This window comes from Hippoglossus hippoglossus, chromosome 19 (genome assembly GCF_009819705.1).
Source record: "Hippoglossus hippoglossus isolate fHipHip1 chromosome 19, fHipHip1.pri, whole genome shotgun sequence".
In the NCBI taxonomy this organism is placed as follows: Eukaryota; Metazoa; Chordata; class Actinopteri; order Pleuronectiformes; family Pleuronectidae; genus Hippoglossus; species Hippoglossus hippoglossus.
Window position 1 is genome coordinate 1,846,553 of NC_047169.1, and position 22,828 is coordinate 1,869,380.

Sequence of the window (22,828 nt, forward strand, 5' to 3'; positions counted from 1 at the left end):
ACCTGATGTGATGTCGGGTTCACCTCAGCAGGGGCCTGCAAATGTATTCCATGGGAAGTTCACATCAGAGTACACGTTTCTGTGTCATTAGTGTTTGGAAGGAGGGGAAAAAATCCAGCAGCTGGGTCAGCAGCGTTAATGGAATTACTGACCTGTGTAGGATTGGGTAGATTATTAACAAGGAAGCGAAGACAGGTTTTTATTGTCTTTATTGTGTTGACTTTAGACCTTTGACCTAAATATCTTCATAACTCAACAGGAAGCTTGTGTGTGTTGCAAAAAATGCTTGTAATGTGTGCATACTTGTTCATATCGAGAAAACATTACAGTAAGATCCTTATCATATTCAAGAAGAAGGGAAAGTGGGCTACGTCTACGAGAGTGAAGGAGGATAATGACCTCATGAGTAGTTTATGTAAACAGATTATTTTTATCAGTAAATTTCTGTTTTGCTTATAATTTCAGATCTTATGTAAAAACCTGAATATTGTCTACTTTGAAAAATAAGTAACAAAACAATAAACCGCTTAGTGCTTTGTGGTCAGTTACAACCCAGCTGTTATATATAATGTTAAGATATAGACGTGAATACATACTGCAGGAAGTATCGGAAGGAAGTTTGTTAACCCAGAAAGGAAATCGTATTCCTTATAGAAACTACAATCTGCCCTGGCAGCTGGTCATTATACTGCACCATAGCTTGAAGTACACAGTTAGTCATTTTATGATGCTTTTGAATTCCCTTGTGTAATTCTTCCCTGTTATATATTCCCTGTCATAAACGGGTAAATCTTCACATGAAAGTAATGTCAAAACATATTTTCCATAATTAAGTAATTCAATATTTATAGAGGCCCTTAGACATTATGACCAGGGATGACATTGTTTTTTTCTTTCCTTGTGTGATGCAAACACCTTGACTAGTGAGGCTGTCTTCAAAGGCTGGAAAATAAACACACCCTTCCATGCACCCCTCCCTAAACCGTGTGTTCAGGAAGTGACATCTCCAGCGTCTGTCACTCACAGCCCATGGAAGTCACATGGTTTGTTTAGACTGCCGTCCATGTTTGAATTAATCTCAATACTATGAGGCACCGTGACTTATTCGGTATCTCAACATTAAGACAGTTAACTAGTGTTAGTTTTGGCTCAATGCAGCAGCTGAAACAGAAAAGTCTGAGCTGGCCACCAACACATTGGAGCCCCTGATGATAACATGTATAAGGAGCCCTTTCTGTGTGGAGCTAACATTTGGAGATGTGTTTACTTGCTGAAAATAAATCTCAAATAAAACGGCAACAATGGCTGTGGGGAGGAAGGACGAGTGTATATTATGTCAGTATTTTTAGATTTTTATATTAACATTCGAACTGGACACCAAGGCCTCGGAAGTGATTGTAGCTGCAGCTGAGGCTAGCTAAGTGTTTCATAATAGGGCTAACATTAGACTGCTACATGAGACGACTGGTGGCACCTTCAATAAGCGTGTTTTGGGTAACTTCTGACGCTGTTTACATTTTAAAATCCAGTCGTGCTGTAATGAGCAGGTTTACAGGAGGTGTGAACTTTAATCTAACTTCACATCAGTGAAGAATCAGGACCTCGTGTCCACTCAGTTCTTAGAGAAGAGCGTCCGTCTTCTCTTAAGCTGCAACTTGATTGAATACTTCAGTGACGGTTAATCAACTTGCGCTGCATAAACTCTTACTGGTCATCCGTTATGTTGGACACTGGTTTTATGGATTTTTTTAGTCATAAAATTACACATAAAAGAAATAAATACCTTTTGATAACCTAATTATGACTATTTGAATAACGTAACATTTGATTTTAATATATGATATATATATATTATGGAATCAGTTGAAGTCAGTGGTCAATGATATTACATGAAAAGTGCATCCCTGCTCTTTATTATATTAAGATGAATAGTATAATCAAAATGAAAGGGAAACATCTAGAAGAGCTTTGTGAATAAAACCCTTTCAAAGTTGTAGGTACTTTCTACAGTTACTATATATACTTGAAATACTATGGTGTCAATTGAGTATGTATTTGTAGTGGTTACTGAGATTTGGCAGATGGTCACTTACATTAAGGTTATGATTCTCATGACATCAGCAATACAGTTATAAAATATCATTGTGATGTTAAAAACACATTGGTATGTTTGTCATTATGAATGTGGCTGAGATGAAGGGTTTATATTGTGAGCTTTTTTTAAATGAACACCAGATAATGACGTCTAAACTATAAATGCCAGACTAAGGAAAATGAGGTTAAATGCTGCATTAATCGAAGGTCTTCAAGGTGTCTGTGAATAGATGATTTATTTATAGTTCCCTGTGTTTTTAACCCGTTCTACACACGGTCATTGTTCACATTGTCTCAGTATATTTACATTCTGATGAAAATCCAATGGCTCTGGTTGGTTGCTGAGGAGAAGTAGACCAATCACAATTCTTCATGCTGCAGTGCCTAGTTTACAGAAAGCATCTGAAAGACACTGACGTAATATTCTGATTTTACAGCAGGGTTGGGCAGCTCAATACAATGGTAACTTGATTCCTCACCCGCTCATCGGTTACTGCTGCCTCACAAGCATTGTCTAACATTTTAAATCTCCTAGTTTTCCAACTAATTTCCTCGTCTGCTTCTCTCTGCGTGGAAGTTTCTTAGTTATATCAAACATGATACTTTACCCTGAGAACTTTCAATCGTTCAACCATCGTATGCATTTCAGAAAGCAACTGCAGCTTCCTACAAACCTCACTGCAAGGTTTAAAAATAGATTTCCATGAGTTTATGGACAAAGGTGAAGCTAATGTTCGTCCTTTGACTTCAGCATTGCTATCATGTTCATTAGCTGTTTTATTTTCAGAGTAAAATTCTTATTTCATCCTGCATCTGTTAGTAAATGGTGTGTGGTTAAATGAATTACTGATGTACTTCATGATGATTTCTGCTCAGCAGCTAATTTTGGCTTCCTGCTGTGCATATAGCTGACCCTAAGTGTTCCTCGTCTATAACACCATATAAACGTGTCAGTAAGATTATAATTCATTTGAAAATAGATCAGGGGAAGAACCACAGATTAATCAGTTTTATAAAATCAGTTGTAGCATGTTGAGATGTTGCCTTCCCTGCAGACAATTTGCTCGGTGTCCTTTTTCCACCCATAAAAATATCCCAGACCTGAGAACACTTTAACAGCCAGTCCAATCACGTTTTATAAGAATGAGCTGGATATACAGCGAAACTACGAACTTAAAGCATATATAAACAAACGTGGAGAGCAAATTAAGTTCTTTTAAAAGCACGTTTTGGAGTTTTTCTTTCACTGTAACAAAAGCGCCCTTTGATAGGTTTTGTTTGCAGATGTCTAATGACTCACTGCACACAGCATTAGAAATATATAACTACATCCGTAATGTTTCGTATGCAGCCGTCAGATGCACAGTGCACACTCATCCGTCCCTCAACAAGTTGAGAACTGGTTTTCAGTTCCCAACCCTACAGAGGAGAACACTTGCAACATGTTAGGGTGTGTGCAGGGTTCTTAGTTAATAGACGGCCTTAGAATGTATAAAATACGTTAAACTGTTACGCACTAGGTCCTAAATGTGTTGAGGTAGGTCTTAATTATGTTAACACTGATTTCAGTCGCACCTTAAAAGGTCTTTTGTTTATAAGAGAATGTTTAATGCATAGTTTTCAATGTCTCTGTGTGTTGTAGTTCTGTCTCAACAATACAGACATTAACACACTGTCATAAATCTACACATAAGACCAGTGGGGTCCAAACATTGGTCAGAATTGATCTATATACACTCTGCTTGTCTGTGGGAAAGACTGGATACCTGCTGTCTCTGTAGTTTGTGGAATAACGTGGCGTTTCAGGGTTTATTCTATAACTACTACTTCACCTTATTCTCTATTATAGGGGAGTGTAAGTAGTTCTGGGACTCGGATATTCTTTGATATCCGTCGTACTTGACGTAGGTCTTAACTCTAATTCATTATGGTTTAAAAGATCTTGTTGGTACCTGTAGAAATGTATGTATGTGCAAATAACCATAATGTCACATTATCACAACCGACAGTTGGCAATTAATGGCTTTACAGCACCTCACCAGTAAACACTACAGACAATGTAATGTCTTCTTCAGGCGGCCGCACCTCAATTATTTAACGTCAGCTGCATTGACAGCCATGTGGAAAATAACCTATTTGAGCTGCTTGTTTGGATGCAGTGCTTCGCTTGCTACTAATCCTGTCATCCCTGTCTATAGAGTAGACGTGGTTTCCCGTATCTTAGAGGATTGGGGGCCAGCCAACATCTGTTGCTCTGCTTATGCTGCAGGGCCTTTGTGTGCCTGTCTGTGAATGTGACGTCCATGCTGGCCTCTACCAAGGTGTGGGAACTGCTGCCTTCAGAGAAACAAACGTGAATGTAAATGGCTTGAAACAACAGATGCACTGGAGCTGGACGTTCACGCGCAGTCTGTTGTTTAGGCATGTTGCATAGAGCACGGGTTGTTCCGTGCTGAGAAGAGAGTGGGCACCGTTTCTGAGGCAACAATAATGCTCATCGGGAAATCTCAGATCTTACATAATGGCTCTGAGACAAAAACGGTGAAAATATCTGAAATGTTGTCGTCCTGACTGGCGTCAAAGTGAGTCCAGGTTGGCTGGCGTTGTGTCTGCAGGATGACATAACTCCAGATAGCACACGAGTACATGTTGCATGTATGATCTTTATGCAACAGGACAGTTAAAATGCCTGTCTGCCTGCCGCTCGTGAACTAGGGTAACTAGGTTGGCTGAGACAACAGCGTTCCTTTCATGCTTATGGCTCAGCATTACTCTGCAGTCTGAGCAGCTTAGCTGTGTTTTTTCCCTCCTCATTGCTCTGTCTGTGTATATATGTGAGTGTGTGTATAGGTTTCTGTCCTGTTTGACACATCTGGATGTGTTTAGCTCGGCCCAAGTTCCTCAACACGAACCCACAGGCGTTACATAACCCCCCTCTTTTATGTAATGACTGCTGCAGCTCTCCGGCTGAATTTGCCCTCTCTCGTTTTTCCTGCCCCGCACCCTGTCGGCCTGTCTCGTTCACGATCCCGGCTCCTGAGCAGTTTCTTCCTGTTAAAGATGTGTTTAACCGGCTGTCCTGTGAAGCTCCAGCCAACTGTACTGGCATGAAGGAATAAAGCCCTCAGCCTTTACAGCATTTCACTGTTATGTGAATAATTCTCAGATCTTGTTTGAAAAATCCCGGACTCGAGAGAGGAAAAATATTGAAATGACAGTCGATGCTTTGATTTTTCCCTTGTTATTGAGCATGAATGATGACTGACTGGGTTTGTATTGTTTTACCTCTGGTTACGTTCCTCTGGCTGTTTTTTGTGCGAGAAGCTCATGTTTCAGAATATGAACATGGGTATAATACAGGATAGTATTTTTATCACCTAAACAACATGGCTGCGTTGTACAGTGTCTTGATCAAGTATGTTTTCCTACTATAAAAGAGTATTTACTCATGCTAATGTGATAGCAACATTTTCTTAATAGTACATGGCCTATTTTATATGATCTGTATATAAATGCCTTGTATTTCTGCATTTTGATGATGTAGCTTGGATCATAACTTGAATGCCCTCATTAAATATAGTTTTTTATTATGTTTGTGAGGATAGTTTGGAGGGTGCAGTGTTGAACCACTGTGGCTGGAAGGATTCGAGAGCTAGCATGTCAGGTTTAGAGACCAACAATACCCTCTTAATGTGTAATCTGAGCAAAATATGGTGTTTTTAAAATCCGGTTATAGTTATAGTTGTGGCTTATCTGCAAAAAAAACCTGCAGAAACAAGGAAGTCAAATCTGCAGTTCCAACTAGAACTCAGATCTGTTCATATTTTTTTGCATAAAAGTGTCAAAGAAAACAACTGAGCACGTGATTTTCAGTATATCAGCAATATATGCACATATATATACTTTTTTCTTACAATTATAATTGATTCACAATTGGACATTAAATGTATTTTGGAATTTTGGATTTATATTGATTTAGGTTTATGATTGCTTGATCGTCATTGCAGAATACCAAAATCAGATTTGGAATATCCCGTTTACTTGTAAGTTTCATATTATGATAAAACCGATGCTTCTAAACCCCATGAGCACATAATGCTGCCGCCAGGTTCCCTGTAGTGGAGGGTGAGTGATACAATATATTCCGTTATGTCAGACTCTCGTACAGGAGACTGGAGTATATTCTCAGGTGCTCATTGTACCGAGTGATGGAACAATGAACATAAAATGTCACAGCAGATTAATTTGTTTAGCGTAACATGTTGTGAAGTGTACAGCGTAATTACAGTGATTCTCACAAGCGTCAGACAAATAGAAAGGTAATCTGGTTCCACCTGCCAGAAAGGAAGTACACCCCCCTCTGTCACAAACAAACACACAGGAGGAGGAGACAGTATCCACATATAAATATAGGCTCTCTAAATGTCACGTGTCCTGTGTTCATGGTAAATCTGTAGCAGATATCAGGTGTGGACGTATCGCCTGACTCAGCGGCGAGCTCTCGGCTCAGATGCCTGTCGGTTTCTGAGCAGTCAAGTTGGCTTTGCGAGGGCCAGTATGGTATAGGGGGGTGGCGAGCACCGTGCAACATACCATGCGGCGCATCCAGAGAAGAGCCACAATGGAGAATGTGCTGACAGCCAGAAAACAGGGCGGCTGTAGTGGTCGCCGTTGGTGCTTTGTGTGTGGGAGGAGAGGGGGAGGTTAATGTCCTGGTTGGAGGGGGAGAACGGAGATCCTGGAGTCGGGGGAGTGAGGGGGGGGGGATTTCTCAACGCTGCTGACTGACTCCTCCTCATCCTCCTCTGTGACGATTAAGGTCATTGGACTTGTAATGGCCTCTGTGTGTTTGTGTTTATTCGAACGTCTGTTTTGAGTCTTCTACATCCCTCTCATTATGAACAACACTAGCAGTTTCCTTCTTGTGGGAATTGGACTCTTAAACTGCTGAGTTTGTTTAGTTTAATTTATCCAACATGTCAGACTCAGTGATAAAACGCATGAGTTAAGATCCAGGGAGCTCCTGTATTTTCTTTTCCAGGTTTCCACCCTTTCATGATCAGATCTCGGTGTCTCCTTTGTTTGACCTTTTTCAGACGGCGTCTTTCTTTCTTTGTTCCAAGAACAATACAGAGATGCTGTCCTGCTTCGGTGTTTTGACAATCTGTACTAGAGCCAGACCAATTCATCAGTTGGCCTATATGAGCCTTTCAGATATAACAGAGTTTGCATTTATGTCTGCTGATATGAAAATTGTATTCTCAGAATAAACTATGCAGAAAAGATGCGTTTATATTTACATAAAATGTCTATTTTCCTAGGTTTAGTTCCACATATTTGGCTTTAAACTGTAAAATATCAAGCCTCAATTGCGTTTCTTTGCCGTGTGGGTCTGATTATGACTTCTCAGAATCATTGTACATTTTTAAAAATGTATATACGGAATTAGTTCACTCTATGGTGGTAGAGGGGGGTGCTTGTGCATGAAGGTCACTGTGACACACAACAGATTCCAAGTGACGGCTACACAAAGGGGAATTCTCCCATGACAACTGCTGCTGAAGCGATGAGGTCCGACTGTCTGCGTGGACGCTAACAACTTAATTACGATAGCATGAGCCAGCATGAACTGATCACAGCTATACGATGCAGCAACAGAGCAAAACACAAAGTTATTAATCTCTTATGTTATTATGAGAAGTGTAAAACATTGTCTGGTTCATTATGAAACTGGTCGGACACATTTAGAGTATGGCGGGCCACCACAGTCTATATAATTAATGAGAAACACTATTTATATATATATATATATAGCAGCCGTAATATCAGAAATAGAAATGTTTTACTCCACAATATTAATATCCACACTGTTCAGGCTCTAATGTGTAATCTGTCGTCCCTGACATGAAACATATCAATCTCCTTGATCATTTCCCACTTTCCCCTCTGGGACATGTCACCTGGTCCGTCCTCTCGTCGTAGATCTGTTTGTCCACAGCTTGGTGAATCACTGCCCTCAGTAATCTGTGCACTAGATGGTGGGACACACTTCCTGCCACCAGTGTTGTTTTGAGGAGAGTCTCCGCAGGGACTCTGATGCAAATGAATTGCCAGAGCATTGATCTGATGCACCAGCTATGGGCGTGTTCAGGAGTGTTGCAGTCTAAGTGAACGCTCACCATACAGTGTAAGAACTGTGTGTTTGTGTGTGTGAATGTAACAGGATTGAGTCCGTACAACAGAAAAATGAAATGTTATTACCCAGAAACACTGCAGCTGTTTCTGCAGCAGTGTCCTTGATGCTGTGTTGCAGAGAAACGGGCGTAGATGCCTCAGTGTTGCAACCGAGTACAAGAAGGAATCATGACATCTTTCATTGCCCTGATTGGAGGCTGATGTCTGCATCACAGCAACAGTAACTGAGCTCCACAATAAGACAGGATTCCTGGTTGGATTATTGGTTATCTCTGTGTCTGCTGCACAGTTTCCTGACCCAGCCCCACCCCCCTCCACCACCCTGTGGCCTGTAGATTGCTTTCAAAGCCCGTCTGTTCCTCTCCAGGCTGCCAGAGCTTCCCAGTGCTGGTCGTCCCTCTTTCATTCCCTTCTCCCTCCCTCCGAGCACCAGCCTCCGTCAACTTCCTCCATCCTGGTGGAGCTTTGAAAATTGAAAACAGAGACGGGTGTGGGGAGGAGAAAAGACTCAGAGTGCAAGGTCTATCTTTGTCTGCCATCTGAGTCATTATTTTCATTGTTCAGCCACGGTCACTGCAGCCCGTATTTTGACAAAATGGCGCCCTCTGTGGCGGCTGCCGCGCGGTGCAGGAGCAGACATTTTCCTCTCATGTCTGCCTTTGAAATGCCCATTCTGTGTGTCATACTGGTAAAATGGAGTACTCTGCTCCCAGCTGGCGTACACTCTGTGACATGGAATAGAGTCCGTGAAATGGAAGTCCCCCTTTCTTATTTCTAAACCTCACTTGTGATGAAGACCCCATCTCTCTGGGTGTTTTTGAAGAGGGAGCTTTTATGGGGCGCCTGCAGTTGCCATTGCTGGGAGCTTCGTATAACGCTGATTCACTGACCTCTGCAGTCTGACGGAGGAAATGCTCCGAGGCTCCGTAGATTATCTGCTCTACATGATCTGAGTCCTTCACTTGATTCTTTCAGTGTATTTTATTTAAATAGATGATTCATGACAGACCAGACATTCACTATTCTTGACTGTGCACTACTTACAACTGACTGATAAGTGTGTTTGAGGAAAATGATTTGATTTTGTGTCGACTGGGACTGTTTCACTACTGCTGGTTATTTTCTCACTAAATCGTTGAGTCTTTAAAATGTCAGAAAACAGCAAAAAAATAAATCATATCAATGTTTTCATATTTTAGAGGCTGAAAACTGCATTTCACCTCTCAAATGATTTAGTTTGGTAGTTTTGCTGATGACTGAGTGATATTTAAAGCTCTGTGATATATTTAAATCTTCAGGCGTTTCATTGCACCCTGTCATCCAGAATCTCACTCTCACACCCTCTTTGACCCCTAGATGGAAGCGGGCAGAGAGCCGCTACACCGTCGAGAGAGCTGCGATCATCAGTCACTGGAACTGGCTCCAGGCCCACATCTCGGACCTGGAGTACCGCATCCGACAGCAGACCGACATCTACAGACAGATCCGCGCCAGCAAGGTCAGTCGCCATGTTCGAGTCAGTTGCTTTCGTGAGGATCTGGTTGTGTTTCTGTTAAATACTGGATTTTAATTTGGCTGTTAAAGTTGTTTCCATGATGAAGAAGAAGCTGCTGTGACGTTCTCTTCTCTTTACCGTCTCCTCACACGTGTGGTTTATTCGATGTGAAGTCTAACGCTCAGGTCTCCACTCCGCAGGGCTTAGTAGAGTTGGGAGGCGTCTCCCCGAGCACGGTGCCTGCCGGTGGGATAGAAGTGAAAGCAGAGCCTGTCAGTAGTCAGGTAAGCAGACTGAAGGTTGACACAGGGATTTATTTTCATGTACAACTGGTCATATTTTGTGGAGAAATATTAAGTTAAAGGTAAATGATAGTTATCAGATGGAGGTATTCTCAAGTAAATGTAATCCGTTCATTGTCCTGCTCACTTTATTCATTCAGGCTCGTGATCCTCAGCAAAACATTCAACCCGTTTGTTCTTGTGAATCAAAGCATCTGATGGAAATGAAATGTCAAATGGTTTCTTTTCATGTGTCCCTCAGTTCTCAATGAATCAGACAAACGGCTTTAGTGGAATAAACATTCATATTCAGATCATTTCCGACAGGGAGTCTCTCTCGATGTAGAACAGCTGCAGGTGTGGACTCTGATCCTGGTGGATTACGTGTGGATTATGTGCTGATGAGCCACAGATTCAGTTTTTAATACAATATGATTTAGTGTTTTAGCTGAAGCAGGATATGCTTTAACTGAATGAATCTATAGAGACATGTGGATCTGCTGTGGATAGAAATGTGGATGAAGTGAAATGAGATCTCCAAATTGTGAGGGCGAGTCTTTAGATAACTAACATCGTGAAGTTCTGCTTATTTGTTTAAAATCTCGTGAAGCAGGAGCTCGGAGCTCTGCACTGTGATGACACTGCAGAAGTGGTTTCCAGGCTCCGGGTGTGTCGAGGACACAAACCTCACCTGAATAATTCAAGGCCGCAGCACTGCCTCGATTCACTTCGTCTGTTCTGTAGTTTCCTTAAATATCCTGCTGCTGCTCAGCCTGTGCCCCTGCGCCAGTTAACTCGAGGTGTAGTCTCACTGGCTTCTTCTTATCTGTAGATGCAGGACGTTGGTTCAGAGCGGCTGGAGCACACAGGGGCCGCCCACATCTCCAACGCAGAGGGCGGCCCGTGGAAAGGTCAGAACGGACAGCCAGTCAACGGCGTCCTCAGCAGGTACGACGGCTGACAATGATGATAACCTCATTCCACGTTCCCAGAGGGGGATGATGGTGAACCAAACGTCTATGTACTTAAGAATGAAATGAAATAAACTGAACTCTACAGAGCTGCAGGAAGTTATAAGTAAAGAGAAAGTAAGCGACTGAGACTTATTGAAAATAAAACATATTTTAGGCCCTTTTTTTTTACCTTTAATCCATCTGTAGCGGAGTTTAAGTCAAGATTCATATAAACTGTATGTTAATTGGTTATTTTTGGATTGTGAAGATGTCATTATGGGCTTTGGGGGAACATTTTTGACACTAAACAAAATAACTCATTGATTAAACAAGAAAATAATCTCCAAATGTATTAATACCAAAAGAAGGTGTCTGTTGCAGCCCTATTCATCAATAAATATTAATGCCAAACTAGATGTTCTGGTAAAAATATTCACCGATGTTTATTTCCAGGATTCACTGATACATTTTGTTGATCTTATTTTCTCTTTGTCGGTTGTCAGGATGTCGGAGAGTGCGGACAACAAGCACCAGCAGCCGTCAGCCTACGATAGCACGTGTGTGGCTGCACGGACACGACCACTCGTCAGCTGTCGGCGACGGCGGCTCATTCAGCCCAACACTGTGCCCAACCTCAACGGCAAGGTGAGGTTCACCGTCTGTGTTCAGAGGCTCGTGAGCCTTATGATACAATTCTGTGTTGCAGAATCATCAGTATTCAATCACACAGGGATTTCACCTTTAAGAAACTGAGAGGAAGTTGTTCTTTTTATGCGTTTAATTGTGAAATTGAGAACCCGTTGAATGCTTAGTTGCACTTTTAAGAAGTGGACTTTTCTTCGCCCACGTTGTTTCTAGGCTGCGCTCACTGATTAGTTCCTTCAGTTGTTGCATCATAGCTGAATAAACAAGAAATGTCTGACTTATTTCTGAAAAAGTAGGGCATCCCCCCCCCCCACAGTCGCACAACAAGGACGAGTTATCGCCCTTGTGACGACTCACAAGTTTTAGTAGAAGAAAATAGAAACATGAGCTGATGTTTTTCCCTTCACAACTACAGCGGAGTTCTGTGACTTTCAAGTTTTATTGAGTGCTAATGTCAGACCTTAAAACACTAATGCCTTATGCCATGTGTAGTAATAAAATCAGATTTTCTCTGCCACATTAACACGGAGTCAGTAGTAACACAAGAAACCGTTACAGCAGGAACGACTGTTAATTTATAGTCTGGGGACAAAACTGAGGCTGGATTTGTGATATTTTTGTCTGTAATTACGTCCCCCAGGGAAGTTAAGTCTTCATCCCCGTCCGTTTGTTTCTTGGTTTGTATGTTTGTTTGTAAACAGCGTCACACAAAATAACGCAGTGTTAAAGAAAAGCCATTAAAAATAATTCCTGGAGCTACAGATTTTTCTTGGCCCGCGTCCCAACATGCTTCCAAGTTTTCCATTCAGTCGTTTTAGTGTAATCCTGCTGACAAACAACAGAATATTGGAGCCATCTGTGAATAATCCAGGTCCGTCGCCATGTGGCTTCAAACAGGGAAATGGTTTCTGGGGCGACTAACTCCTGTGATACATTAAATAGTAGAAATATTCTTCATTGTACTTAATAGTACACCGGTGAATATTGACAGCTCGGTCTGATATGGTTTATAACCCGTCTCTGATGCCCCTGCAGGCCCCGAGAAGCAGCTGCATCCAGTGTAACTGCCGCGTTAACTCCAGCTGTGTGATGTGTGGTGGCTGGCCCACCCCCAGAGAAGACCCTCAGTATGAGCTGCCCACCCTGGAGCGCCTGTCAAGGCTGGATCTTGGCGTCCACCCCATCCTCTCCTTTCCTGACGGTCAGTGCCGGGCTCCTCGCTCAAAGTCTTGCTCAGTTTACGGAGTCATTTCCTCCTTCACATCCAGAGGGGAAGACGGACAGGGAGTGGCCGCGGAGACAATCCTCTCCAGGAAGTTCTAAGAGAACATTTTCAGTGTTTTCTGTTTGTCAAGGGGATTGTGTATTAATTCAGAGCGAGGCTCGTGTACACAACGGTGATAACAACCTCTTTGTTTGTTTTCCTGGAGCTTTGGAATATTTTCTTTGTATTTTCAGTTATAACACAGGCCGACATTTCTTTGTGATTATTCAGGAGTGTGACCAAAAGGCAGAACATTCATGTCTCAAGACTGATAATTGAGACGAGGTTTATTTCACAACCTTAAAACGGTTGAGTGTTTGACCTAATACCACATCGTACTTTGCCTTTGGCTGATTTTAAATTGTGCCCGTCATAGTTATTTCATGTTGATCTACTGACAAGGAAACCTCCTGATTCAGGCTAGATGCACTTTACCATCTTTTAGTTTTATGACACACCACTGTTGCTGCGGTCACATCTCCCCCCCCACACTACTCCAGAGACTTGGAGTGGCTGAAATAAAGAAGTTTGGAAACACGGCGGCGCTCCGGGACTATGTTGTAGTCTGGTTGTGCAAAAACAGAGACGTTTGGAACAGATTGAGCACTCGCCCCCCCCCCCCCCCAATTCACTTCCTGATTAGATTCTTATCAGTCACAACTCGACTACCAGTGGTTAAAGAGGAAACTGTTACTGGTTTCACGGTTAGCTGTACCATTTCGATCTCATTACTGTGGTAACCGTGGTGATATGGTTGGTGCAGCAAGACACAGGCGCAGCAAACAGCTCAGGTTGGTTATGTGTAGTTCAAACGTGGTGGAAGGAATAACCGGCAGTTGTGCTGTGGTCATGATGAGCAACCACTTTCGCCAAGTGTGTGCATTTAACAAGCGCTGTTATTGTGATCAGACTTTCAGATGTTAGGGGTCTGAGTCAGAACTCGACGTGAGGAACTGAAATGGATCGAGTGCACAGAAATGTGGTAAATTACATGAGCAACGTTAATGTTTACTTCTTTTAAGACAATTGAAAGGGAAACTGTTGAAACCAGTTTATTTCCTGTTGGATTGTACCGTGTGAATATGTGACATGTTTTGTACTAGTCCAGGAAATAGTTGTCATTCAGGCTACTTTGCTCTCGGGGGGGAACTGAACACTGGAAAACACTGAGATTCACTTGTCTTCAGCACGTCGTCATCTTCTGAAATTAATTACAAATCAGCCGATATTACACCAAGACAGAGATAATTTATGAGTCTGCACAGAGATCATTGTAGTTTTAAAACAAACATTTGTGCTGATGGTGTGTCGAGTCTTGTTGACTGTGTTCATTTCTTCCTCAGATGTTTGTATAGGCCTCCGTCTGCAGCAGGTGATGAAGAGCCAGTGGCAGACAAAGTCCCTGGAGCGGAGCAAACCACTGAAGAAGCTCTCCCTCAAACACAAGCTCTCCTCGTCCAAAGAGAAGCACAAGTTCACCAACTCACTCATGGCAGTCAGTAAGTACCGACACGACCGGGGACTGATTCCACTGATATCGCTGCGGTGTCTGAAGTTTCACTTCCTAAAAGAGCAGCTTTCATCACAGAGACCTCAACTGTTTTCATTATATATATAAATAAGACTTGTGAATGAAGACAAAGTGTGACTCCATAAAACTGAGAAATCTTATCATGCGAAAATGTTTGTTCTCTTTCTTTTCACAGTCACAGTTTAACTGTTTATTTGATTCCAGTCATTTTTATTTATATAACTATTTTTAAACGCTCGGACAGAGCTGCTGCAGCCACATGCTTCACTAGTCACAACACTTTGTTTTCATTTTGGTGGTGAAGCATCATTTTAACAATCTGTGCATTTAATGTGATCAATGTTTTGTTTTGCAGACACATCGTAGATTTCATTTAGAAACGTTTGAGTTTAAAACCTCCATGAATACTCCTCGTCTAACATGAAAATGTGTGTGTGGCTGCTGGCGTTGCAGGAATGGGGCATTATAAGAACCGTGCTGAGAAGCCGAGGACGCTGGACAGCGGCGTGGGCGGCAGCGGCGGCAGCAGCAGCAGCAGCGCAGTGCTGAACACAGCCAGGCTCGAGGGCCAAGCCGTGTGCAAGACTGAGCGGCTGCAGGCCATCTCCAACCCCCTCGGGCCCTACGACAAGAACTACAGCCGCAAGAGATTAAGAGAGCCCTCGCTGGATAGAACCGACAGTGAGTGTTTAACGAATGAAGCCCAGTTCAAACACAGAAGAATCTATCATGACATTTGTTTAATGTGGAACTGAAGGTTCCCTGGTATGAAAAATGACAATCCTGACACGTCTGCCTCAGATGGATTAAGATCAGATGAGTAAATGTATCTCCCTGAATCTACACTCGTCTAAATCTTCTCCGTCTCCTGCAGCCTCCCCGAAACTCTTCTTGGACTCAAGCAGCACCTGCCCAACTCTGGCCAACATGCACTCGTCCCTTCACAGCCCCCTGACACGCCAGCTGTCCACGTCTTCAGAGAACTCCACGCCGCTGGGCGTCAGCAGCCAGGGCGTCCCGAGCACACCTGTAAGGAAAACACTGGGCTTCATGTCGTAGTACAGCTGCAGCATAGCTTTTCTGTGCCGAATGCTAACAAGACCAGGTTATCTCCTGACACCTGGATTACAGGCAGGACAGGAAGTGTTAGCATGTCGTTATCAAACTATGATTAAGATGAAAAGTTCTGTTTCTTTGACGCTTTGGCTCAAAACCCTGAGTTTTACAGTCAGAGACTCAAACTGACTAAGAAATGTTGTCTATGTTTGAAAGCAACATACAAAAACATCAGACACTGACGAGAGCTGCAGTGACATAGACATTAATATAATATCATAAACTAAAATCCTCCTGATGCCTACGACACGTTGGCTCTTACGTTGTTTTGACACAGGACATCAGACAAAAGCCAGTTTTCTCTAAGACTCGCATGAGGCTGCGTCTCAAGAGGAACTGTTACACGACAGAGAGCAGCATGAAAACCAGGGTTTCACATTTCAGTCTCCAGGAGTCGCTGCACAATGACTTGCCCAAAAAAAACTAACTCACTAATTCAATTTTACAAATAAGACCTTAGATAGACTGTTTCACTGTTAAAGGTCGGCCACAAAAATGTCTCTGCTTAGCCGGACCTCAGAAGAATTATTATATCATTAGTTCCTGTGTGCGCTGCGTCATTTGGATGTTTCTGCAGAAGTTGATGAGTCTAACCAGCTGCTGGTTAGTTTATGAACGTGGGGAAATGCAAGTGTAGTGACGAGTACCTTGAGAACGACGAGCTCTCGTGGTCAAAGCCTGGAAGTGCTCATGAATTAAGCTGTTTCATATTTGAGAGTTAAGGTTGTAGAATCTATAAATTGCGCTTGTTTCTAGCTGTCGACGCTGGGAGACCCTCGGTCGACTGAGGGATGAGTTAGATGATTTGTTGACTCTCTGAGAGAAGCCTTATTGTTCACGTGTGTTTTGAAGTGAAGTCATGATGGGACTTTAACTTTTACACATGCAAACCTTCATATTTTGACACAAACTCAGATGAAAACAGTTTAATAAGACTCAGCTTCTCCTGTTTTAACGTCATCCATTGTGAAGCTACATTCCTCAAATATGAGTCACTCGTGTTTGCTTGCTCTTGCAGGCGCGTCTGAGGTCATAGCTCCTGTGTTGTTCTGCGGTTTTATTACACGTGTTGGTTGTGAACCTGTTATATATATATATATATATACTATATATATAGTTTAGTATGTATGTAATTGTCCTCCTGCCCCCCCCCCCCAGCAGCAGCCGATCAAGAGGAGGCGAGGTGAGAGCTCCTTCGACATCAACAACATCGTGATCCCCATGTCTGTGGCCGCCACCACCCGAGTGGAGAAGCTGCAGTACAAAGAGATCCTCACGCCCAGGTAAACACAGACTCCTCCCCCTGTCGGAGCGGCAGGTGTGACCAGCAGGATGTTTGTTCTGTTCGCTCTCATGCAGGAGGTTTAAAAAACAAACCCTCCCAGCAGCTCGGCTTCTCCCTGGTGTCTGTTTTTAGTCTCTTAATTTCCTCCTCTGTAAATCACGTTGTCGCAGCCGTGTCCTCACAGTTATTAATCTTCTGGTGTAGGTGGCGAAGCGTGGACATCTTCTCCCAACCAATAACTGAAGAGGAGGACGAGCGAGAGGTCGGTGTTTTCTACTGTTCATCAGTCGGGTGTAAAATGTGTGGGAGGGATTGATCGTTAAGATACAGAATCGGCTGCTTCCTAATGTATTAATCAACATGTGCTAGGACAGTGAATGAACAGCGACACCTGGTGGTCTGATTTGTAAACTGCGGTTGGAAAATCCTTCAGAAGATTAAAAACAGATTTTCTAAATTAATCTATAAAATGTCAGAAAAATATTTCTGTCATAAAGTCAAACCTAAAACCATTCAGATCCAAAATCTGATGCTTTAAAGTAACTGTTATAAAAGACAAAGCAGATCTTTCCAAAAAGGAATATAAAAAATATTAATACATTTCTAAATGGTCTAAAATATTTTTTCTAGCTCTTAGTAGCAGCAGTAGATTTTATCAAAACCCCAAAATTATCATTTTATATTTGGTGAATCCATCTGTTCATTCATCAGTTCTTTGCTGCTCGTCCAGATGATGATTTATATACATTCATATTGATTAATAACTGATGTTAGTATTAATGTGTGCTGAGCTCCGTGTGAAGGTGCTGATGGTGTTTTCTCTCGGCAGGTTGAGGACCTGACGGACGCAGCTTTCGTCCAGCTCCACCAGCCGCATCAAGACCAGGAGCGAACTCGCTGGACCTGGATGGCGTTGGCTCCGGCTAAGAGGCGAGGCAGCAGGTCGGCACCTGAACACTCGCCTGCAAAGATAAACCAGTTTTTAATGAGAGAACCCGAAACCATAACTTTCTGTACTCCGTCCCACAGGTCGTACAAGTCTGTCGACGGTCGGACCACGCCGTTGCTGTGCGGCACGAACCCTCCCACCCCCCAGCCCGCGTCTCCCGACCCGGGCCACTGCCCGATGCTCCACGACTACAGCCACGTGCCGTCGCCCATGAGCCCGCCGAGCCCCGACACCACCTCCAACCCCCACACACCCTGCTCCAGGGACTCCCATCGCCTGCTGTCCAGCGAGGACACGCGCTGCTCGACGCCGGACTTCACCTTCGAAGAACGGGTACGTCCTGCGTTCCAAAATCCGCTTTTGTGTAGAACTGTTTCCGTACAAATCTTGTGATTGGACACGTTTGATGAACACTTAACTCGTGATGATCTCATGTTTAACGTGTTCAACGTCTCGCGGTGTTTTCAGACGGTGCCGCCGTGGGAGCGCCGCTGCTTCCCGATGCCAGAAGACCCGGAGCTGGAGCCGGAGCCGGAGAGCGACTACATCAGGCCCAGAATGCGCAGCATCTCAGGTTGCCGAGCAACAGCCTACGGACGTCTGGACTCGGACGACATGGATCTGCCTTGCGACGACGACGGCGGCCCCAAACTCAAGGGCTCCGCCCACCGATGAATGACTGACAGGCTGAGGTCGCCCGGCCCCTCCCTCCACCACCACACCCCCTCCCCTCACCCGCCCTCAGCTCCTCTCTGGCATTAACAAGCAGAACCTCAACGCAGAGTAAGATATTAAATGGGTTCCTGTTGTTTGATATTCAAACATCAGTCTAATACTTTCACAGTTTTTAGTGAACATTATGGAGATAGAAGCCTTTTCCCTACACTTGTTTTTGTCACAGGAAAAAAAGGATTAAATGTAAAAAATAAAAAAAAGGTAAAAAAGTATAAAACAAACACGTAATAAAAATGATTTCTGTAGTAGGCTAAACAATGTACATGGGGGCTTAGTGGTGTTTCATATGTCGCGTGTACACTCGTAGCGCACTATGTAGCGGACTCCTCAAAATATGGCCAAAGGGTGTTTTCTATTGACTAGTTTGCTTGTAATTCCCATGTACATTTTTAGTGGAGTGACAAATAACAAAACAAGAAAAAATACCCCCCCCTCCCATTCTCCTCCCGCCGCCCTCATCCAAATAAACAGGTACATTTGAGATGTGGTCCCTTCTTCTCCCACTAGAGGTCGCCTGAAATCACCAGAGCACTTCTCCAAACTGCCAAGTCTCGTTTCTGTTGGTTTGCTTTCTTTGTTCGTCGGTTTGTTCGTTTCCATTCCTGACATGTTTTTATTTGTATTTGTTTCTGTCTGTTCCAGCGTAACGACACATTCTGTGTTTTATTTTGAAGAAGTAAAATAAATTTTAAAAAAATCATTCCTTTTGTGAGGTCTCTGTAGAGAGTGTCCAGCGCCCTCCTGGCCCCGCCCCCCTCGCCCGCAGGCTCTTTACTCTGCTGGGTGTGAACGAGGGCGGCGGCGCTCGGGACCGGGCCGTCTGTTTTTGTTGTTTTTCTTTTTCTTTTGAGCACTTGCCCTTACAGAAAGCGCTGCTGCATGCTGGGAAAACATGCTAACGTTTAGTCTTATCACAAGAGCACAGTCAGATTTCCACCTAACGGGAGAAAAAAAGGAACCAATCGCAGGGGAGGATTTGTACCATCTGTTGATTTAGCTTCTCGGTCATTGCTGTATTACAAAAGTCCAAACGTGGCAAAATAAAAGACCTAAAATAAAACACCCCCCCACCCACCCACCCTTGATTTCTCTCTCCTGGTTCAGTTTGTCGTCCTGCGAACATTTCAAATGTAGCAGCTCTTCGCTAAACGCCCCCCCCGAGCTCAGGTTCTTCAATTTAAGGGAAAAATACTTTCTGCTGTTGAATAGTTTCACCATCAATTGATCAGATCCAGATTCTCTGTTGGATTTTTCTTCTCCATTCAACCACCCCTCCCCCCCCCCCCCTTGTCCTCCCCCTCCCTCCCTTATTGCTATGCAAAAAAAAAAATCTATGGTTGTTTCATTTTACACCTCTTTTTATGCCACAGCCATTCAATCACTGTTTGTTTGTTTTCTTTTGTAGTTAAGCAAGATGTCGATGTACCTGTTCGATTGTTGCAGCAGTTAACCTAATCAAAAAGCAGAATTGTTTTTTCTTTTTTGTAAATAGTACCATTAAAACATTTATGTTTAACTTGGAGCAGTTGTCCTGGTCTCAAATCCTTCAGAGACGAAACTGCCTCAAATCACTTCCTCCGACAGCTGCACTCAAGTCTGACGAATTGGACACAGTTCAAGATGGCGGACAGAGGGAGGGAGTGATTTCGGGCGCTCGTGTTGCACTCGCTCACGACGACGGTGACTTCATAGCATTTATTTTCAAATACACATATACAGCAACAAGAATCATCATAAACCAGTTATTGATCAAATGCACAGTAACGAGAACAATCACATTTCCACAACTGTACAGCGTCAGAATGAAACCAAACGAGGCGACGAGTTCCCCTCACTGCAGAAACGTCTCCGGCCCGAAGGCTCAGCGCCGAGAGGAGGAGGCGCTCGGTGCTCGACTCCTCACGTCTGCCCTGCACCCAGTCCAATGTGGTCGATCCATGGAAGAAGGAACCGTGAATTCACTGTAGCATGCAGATAATGTTAAAATCTCATGTCTGTTCCTTTTTTTAAATTAAAGAAGCGTCTTTGCAACCATAGAGATAAAATACAGTTTTATATCTATGTCGGCAACATGTTACACATACAGAGGGGGGAGCAAATTGTGGGACTTGATCACCTCACACACTTTGTCTTCTTTTTTTTTTTTGTTGTCAGCATATTCGTCCAGATCCAGAAGCATAAATATAAACAGGATATACAAAGAGACCACTTTGTGAAGGGAGGCAACAAGCAGACGTCTCTTACATGAGGTGCATGCAAGAAGTTGTTTCACTCATTAAGTCACGAGGGAAATTCAAGAGGACGTTTTCTGAGAATGTGAGATGACAAATGAAGAAAAGAGGAAACAGATCATCTGCAGCTGGTTGTTAAACTACAAAATAAAAGCCTCAACAGAAGAGTAACTTAATCTTCCTTTATGTGAAATACGTGATGCGGCCAAAAATATGTGGACACGCCTGTCGACCTACTTCAGTACTTGTGATTCGGGGTTTGGCCTCTTTAGTTGCAATTAAAAGAATCTGAGTATAATATATTGGGCCAGTGGTGACCAGCATCAGGACTGAGACTCCAGCGCAACCCCCAGACTCCCCACTAGGGGTCGCTGGATCGTTTTCAGGGCTCATGGGAAGAAAACAGGTTTCAAATCATGTTGAGTTTCCTCTTATCTTTGTTTTTTAACGGAGATGCTCACAATCACCAGCAGGTTTAAAATCCAGGCGTCCACATACTTTTGGTCACGTCGTGTCTCGTTTTCTTTGCCAGGAACTCAAACTTTATGCTACGTTCCATTACACCTCGGAGCTCGGAATGACGTCGCACCCGAATAACCCGAGTTCATAGACGGTAGCCAGTTAGCCATTGTTATCGAAACCAAATCTTAATAACGCATTACACTGCATTTCACGCATACGAACGTCGTAGAAACACGTCTACAGACAGTAATTGGACGGTACTATGTGTACGACAAATTTAACGATAGAAGTGCTGATAAACAGTACAAACTCTCACGACTCGGGGGGGTTGGTAATGGAACGCGGCAACAAAGGTGAAAACAACCAGCTGAGCCACATCCTGATGAATCCTGCGTTTCTGTATCTGACTTTCTCACCGTCAGCGGCGCTAATCTCACCTCGACCCTCTCGGCCCGACAACCGTTCGCATTTCAACATCTTCGTCTTACGTGATTTAAAACACTAGCTTCTCAAACCTTTAAAGTTTGAGTGTGTAACTTTTGAGACGAGAACTTAAAAAGTTGAATTTGTGAGCTCAAAATGCAACTTCGCTCAAATTAGCCCTGGGCTGGTATGAGCGCTAGCCTCTGGAGGCTAATGTTAGCTAATGTTGTCAAATTACTTTATGTTTACTAATGCTACTTTTTTAGCTAACCACGAAGCAGCATTGAACATTATCTCATTAGTGGCTTCTGCTTGGCAAAAGAAACGTGGCGTTGCTTTAAGACTTAGCCACGTTGAACGTAGCTAGCTACCAGCGAGTGCGTACAGCAGATTAAATACTGTCATCAATGATAAACTCTAATTTGTCCATGAACGTTACACCTCAAATCCTTAATACTAATTTTCTTCTTCATACATCAAACTTTTAGCGCATTTACAAAAAAGCAGTAACATATTCCCTCACCTCAACTCGGCCAAAATCCACCATTAAAATGCTACTCCGCTCAAATTAGCACCACTGGTCTGGGATGACCGCTAGCTTATGGTAGCTAATGTTAGCTCACGTTATCACATGCCTGATTTGTGCTGATATTCTAGCTAAATGCTAAGTTGTATTAGCATTTAGAGAAGTAAGCTAAGTTGCCAGCACTGGCGTGGTAACACTGTTAGATTATGAATGCTAATGTTCGCTAATGTTATGAAATTACTTTATGATTCATCCATATTCATGCTAATGTTTTAGCTAAGTGCTAAGTCTTAGCATTAAGCATCAAAATGCACCTTTGCCCAAATTAGCACTGGTCTGGTATGACTGCTAACTTCTAAGGCTAATGTGAGTAATGTTTGCTAATTACTTTATAATTATTCTACATTAGTGCTAATGTTTTAGCTCGAGGAAAAAGTAAGTTAAGTAAATTTGTGAAAATAAGCACTGGCCTGGTATGATGGCTAGCTTGTGGTAGCTAATGTTATCAAAAGCCTTTTTGATTCTTCAACACTGTTTGAAACCTAAATAGTTGTAGCATTTAGCATTAGCTCATAAGTGGCTTGTTTTAAGACTTAACTACGTTGAACGTAGCTAGCTGTTTCTGGAGACTTTGGCCACGAAC

General features: G+C 43.0%; 1 protein-coding gene across 6 annotated transcripts in view; it reads left to right on the plus strand.

Annotated features, from left to right (window-relative positions):
• Positions 1 to 19,243, plus strand: part of kansl1a (KAT8 regulatory NSL complex subunit 1a) — a 28,983-nt gene extending 9,740 nt beyond the window's left edge. For 2 of the 6 annotated variants that reach the window (XM_034571555.1, XM_034571554.1), the window contains 13 exons: positions 9,646 to 9,787; positions 9,985 to 10,068; positions 10,898 to 11,013; positions 11,522 to 11,663; positions 12,699 to 12,864; positions 14,271 to 14,426; positions 14,903 to 15,139; positions 15,333 to 15,487; positions 16,733 to 16,857; positions 17,064 to 17,121; positions 17,689 to 17,801; positions 17,889 to 18,141; positions 18,277 to 19,243. In XM_034571555.1, coding sequence (XP_034427446.1) covers positions 9,646 to 9,787; positions 9,985 to 10,068; positions 10,898 to 11,013; positions 11,522 to 11,663; positions 12,699 to 12,864; positions 14,271 to 14,426; positions 14,903 to 15,139; positions 15,333 to 15,487; positions 16,733 to 16,857; positions 17,064 to 17,121; positions 17,689 to 17,801; positions 17,889 to 18,141; positions 18,277 to 18,483 — 1,954 coding nt within the window. In that variant the 3' untranslated portion in view covers positions 18,484 to 19,243. The remainder of the gene's footprint in view (positions 1 to 9,645; positions 9,788 to 9,984; positions 10,069 to 10,897; positions 11,014 to 11,521; positions 11,664 to 12,698; positions 12,865 to 14,270; positions 14,427 to 14,902; positions 15,140 to 15,332; positions 15,488 to 16,732; positions 16,858 to 17,063; positions 17,122 to 17,688; positions 17,802 to 17,888; positions 18,142 to 18,276) is intronic. The other 4 variants (XM_034571559.1, XM_034571560.1, XM_034571556.1 and 1 more) reach the window with 4 other exon arrangements.
• Positions 19,244 to 22,828: the final 3,585 nt, after the last annotated feature.